This window comes from Gracilinanus agilis, unplaced genomic scaffold (genome assembly GCF_016433145.1).
Source record: "Gracilinanus agilis isolate LMUSP501 unplaced genomic scaffold, AgileGrace unplaced_scaffold49667, whole genome shotgun sequence".
In the NCBI taxonomy this organism is placed as follows: Eukaryota; Metazoa; Chordata; class Mammalia; order Didelphimorphia; family Didelphidae; genus Gracilinanus; species Gracilinanus agilis.
In genome coordinates, this window is record NW_025384318.1 from 1 (window position 1) to 4,313 (window position 4,313).

Consider the following 4,313-nt stretch of genomic DNA (forward strand, 5'->3'; position numbering starts at 1 on the left):
TTCTCAGTCCCTGATTACATGGCAAACACATTTCTGATCTTCTTTTCATTGAACTCTTCCAATTAGGAATTGAAGGACAGCATTACTAGCTTACTTTTAACCTCAGCATAAAGGAAGTGTAGACTTCCCTTAGTTTAGACAAGACTTCAAACAGCAAAACAATGCAAGGTTGCCAAACAGTGACATGCACTTACCTCAACAACATTTTTTTTTGAAGGAGGAGGTGGCAAAGACCCGAGTCCTCTGTCGGAAAGTAGTATATTTAGATCTTCTACACCTTGGTTGGAATAGTGAGGATACATCTGTAATGAGAATAAGAGGAAAAGCAAATGTTTACAAATCATGGTAGCATGGTGGAAAAAAAAACCCATTCAATCAGAAGAACCTGTCTAGGTTCTGCCATTACTACACCTGTGACCTCAGGTAAGTCTTGTCCCTCCTCCTAGCCTTAGTTTCTTCATCTGTGTGTAAAACGAAGGGGCTAGATGAGATGATTCTCAAGACCTTCCCAGTTCTCAATCAATGATCCTATTTTCTGTGAAGTGTCTTTAAAGAATTGTTTTGAGGATAAGAGGAATTAAGAAAGGTATTTCAATGGACACTTTGCCAAACAATGGATGGGAACAAAGCTTCATAATTGCTCAATATAAGTCAGCATCCTGATATGGCAGCAACAATAAACAAACCAAAAGAATGAATTGGGCTGCATTAAGAAGAATCTAGTTTCAAGGAACAAGATGGAGATCATCCCTACATAATCTACCTTGGTCAGACCACTCATGGGTTCATTTTTGGGGCCACAGTTTAGAAGGACATTAATCAATCAGAGAATATCCAGAGGAAGCAACTAAGATGGTGAAGGGTCTGGAGTTCATACTGTAGAAGACTGGCTTAAGGACATGAGCCTGGAAAAGAGAAGATTTCACAGTTCCAAATGGGGTCATGAAGAGTTGGACACAACTGAAATGATGGAACAATGACTACAACAAGCTGTTTTTGACTATCTTAAGAGCTGTCATGCTTGTAAAGGCAGAACAAGAAAGCAATGGAGAAAAATTATAAAGAGGTGCCTTGAGTCTGGATGTCAAGAAAAACTCCCTGAGAATAAGAGTTGTCCCAAAGTAGAATGGAGTGACTCAGGAGGACTTTTTTTCAAGTCTTCAAGCAAAGGCAAGATGACTATTTCTGGAATAGGTTGGAGTACAAAGATTCATTCCTTTTGGAATAAGAGTTGGACTAAAATTCTGTGATTCTGTAACATGTGGAAAAACATGAAAAAGACATTAGAGATAATGGTTTTCATTGGCTTATGGTAACAATTGATGATAATATTTCCTTTTCCCTTAGGAAGCCAGAAAACATTTTTCATTACCTATTATTTTCTATACATTTGTTTTTTTCAACCTACAAATGCCAAGTTATCATTGCTATCCTATCCTATTCTGCCCCTCTTTACAAGAACCAAGTACCATTTCTCTGGGCCATTGTTTTAATGTTTTCTGAAAAACCCCTAATCTGCCCAAATAGCTACCAAAGGGCCACAGAGTGATTTAGAAAGGCCAACTAATTTCCTCATTCCAACTTATGCTGGAACACTGCCTAGCAGGGGTGGGCTATCCATCACTGACCCATTCACCATTCAGATTGAAAGGTAAAACAACTTTCTTTTTTGGGGGAAATGATGGAAAGTTGTATGAGAACCCTGACAAAAGACTCCCCAGCATCATGCTGCCTGCTGCCACATGTGACTAGCATGTCATGCTCTCTAGGCCCAAAGGAAATTAATTTTTCTTTTTGTTTTTGGGTTTTTTGGTTTGTTGTTTGTTTTTTCCATCTCAGAATCAATACTGTATATTGGTTCCAAGGCAAAATAGTAGTAAGGTAAGGGTTAGGCAATGTGGATTAAGTGCCATGCCCATGGTGTCATCACATAGCTAGAAGTGTCTGAGATCATATTTGAACCCAGTAACTCCCATCTCCAAGTCTGGCTCTGAAGCCACTGAGCCACTTAGCTGCTCCTGTTCTTGCTTTTAGAGAAGAAGGGCTACACAGGGCTGTAATGGCCACCTGAGTCAAGTTGATTTAGGATTAGGAAAAGAAGAGGGATGCTGCTTCATCGACTGCTCACCTATAATGATCCTCCCAACCTCTTAAATGGTAGGATTTTATATCTGCTGCTCCATAGCAGTGAGGATTTCCTAGGAGAATATTTGAGGTCTCTCCCAGAACACCCTAATGTGACTCAGTGAGCAGGCAATTATTAAGTGTCTATTATGTATCAATTATTAAGTGTCTATTATGTGTCTATTCTGGTGGGCACTGGGCAAAACTTTGAAATAGTTTCTTCCCCAAAGGGAAGATATATAAGAATATACAAAATATATCCAAAGAATATTTGGGAGATAGCAATTATTAATATAATTAATACAAAATGCAGGGTAGAACAAAATAGTTCAACAATCTTATTTTTACCTGAAAGTTGACCAAAAAGACACATGAAGTTAACATAAACTGTACCTATTCTTGTGCAAAGACTACCTTGTTTGCATATGATTTCTGTTTGGAAGCAATTTTAGAAATTATCTAAATTCAATTTCAATTTACATATAAAGAAACTAAGCTATAGAGGAGCTAAGTGACTTTTCTTTCCCAATTTTTGAGAATAATTTGTATAGTGCTGTTATTAATAATAATTTACCTGTTTGATAGAATTATGAATCCATCTATACTAGGTTCATTTTTGTTTTCTGAAATTGGATTATTAAATATTTTTAAATTCAAATTCTGCTAATTTGTTTTAAGGTTTTCTATATATAATCCTTCATCTCTTTTCATTTCTCAATCCTGCTAATTCTGTTTATTCTTTTTCAATTTATTACCAGTTACACTGGTTTGTTTTTAATTTTAATGATTTAATTTTCCTTCACCTTTTTAATCAGATTAGTTAATGATCTACTAATTTTGAAGTAAGTGACATTTCCCAGGATATAGAAAGAGCTATTTTATACAGGAAAGTCTAGATTTAGACCTATATTGTATAACTCCAGACCTTCGCTCTTTCTGCTTTATCATCTTACTTTTTTAATGAATAGAGATATATATGGCACCCACCAGTTTTAATCACCCAAATAAGCATGCTGGATGAAACATGTTATAATTTATAAAACATTGTTCATATCAGACTCATCTGGGGAGGTTTGTTCAGTTGTTTTTCAGTGTGTCTGACTTTTCATGATCTCATTTGGGTTTTCTTGGCAAAGAAATTAGAATAGTTTGCCATTTCCTTCTCTGGCTCATTTTACAGATTAGGAAATGGGTAAACAAGGTTAAGTGACTTGCCCAAGGTCACATAGCTTGTAAGTAGCTGAGTTCAAATTTAAACTCAGGAAAGATCAGTTTCCCTGACTCCAGATCCATTACTCTGTCATGGGGCTACCTAGCTAATTATAATTTCTTAGACAAAAATGAGTAGTTTTCTAAGAATGAAATTCTCATACCTTTCCTTCTATCCTTCGTTTCTTCTCTTCTGGAGGAGCAGCACTTTTGACTGGTTTTGTTGACGGGGCTTTTAAAACCTCTCCTTTTGAAGCTTTCTGAAAAATAAAGACCCTAAATCTAAAAATCCACATTAAGAACACTTAGAGCATCAACATTTTTTAAATATAAAGATATTTTGCTGTACTATTTAGTTTAATAAAAAATGTCCATGTAAGTTTTTTGAAGTTATATGTTCTAAATTGTCTACCTCTTTCCCCTTCTCTCCCCACTCCCAGGACTGGCAAGCAATTTGATCTGGGTTATACATGTATTATCAGAGCATTGTTGACCAGAATTACAAAACCTTTTTTTAGGTCAAAAACAGTATTTCTAGCCAAATGCCATGGAAAACAATACCTCTTTATCCGTTGTCTTTCCTGTAGCTGTAGAACAAGTGAAGCCTGATGATAGGGAATCGATAGCTTCATCAGCTCCCATTTGCTTCTAAATGAAAAGGTACTATGAGTGGCATGTAGTATAGATGATGCATTCAAGTTCAATGACAGTTTATTTCACACTCAGCAACGGGTTGATATTACAATGAGTTCATGATGGAATCAATTTGATCCACTAGTGCAATATGCAATCAAACCATCACTTCCCAGTCTTTCCACAAATCCTCCATATGTATGCTCCCTCACTGGAGAGTTGGAGCCTTCTCCTAGTTTTTCAGATATTTTGTGGATGCCATTGTACATGAGCCAGGCTAGGCTATGCCTCTGGATGGGTAGCTTTTTAGTAGTACATATGTCTTAAGTATTACAAACTGACAATGC

The 4,313-nt window shown here is 36.4% G+C and overlaps 1 protein-coding gene across 1 annotated transcript; it reads right to left on the reverse strand.

Moving 5' to 3' along the window:
• Nucleotides 1-194: 194 nt before the first annotated feature.
• Nucleotides 195-3,977, reverse strand: LOC123255642 (calpastatin-like; the record flags this gene model as incomplete). Its single annotated transcript, XM_044684400.1, has 3 exons — nucleotides 3,895-3,977; nucleotides 3,498-3,593; nucleotides 195-302 (listed from the first exon to the last, which is right to left on the reverse strand). Coding segments are annotated over exons 1-3 (285 nt in total), but the record flags the coding sequence as incomplete, so codon positions are not given.
• Between the last annotated feature and the right edge of the window lie 336 nt (nucleotides 3,978-4,313).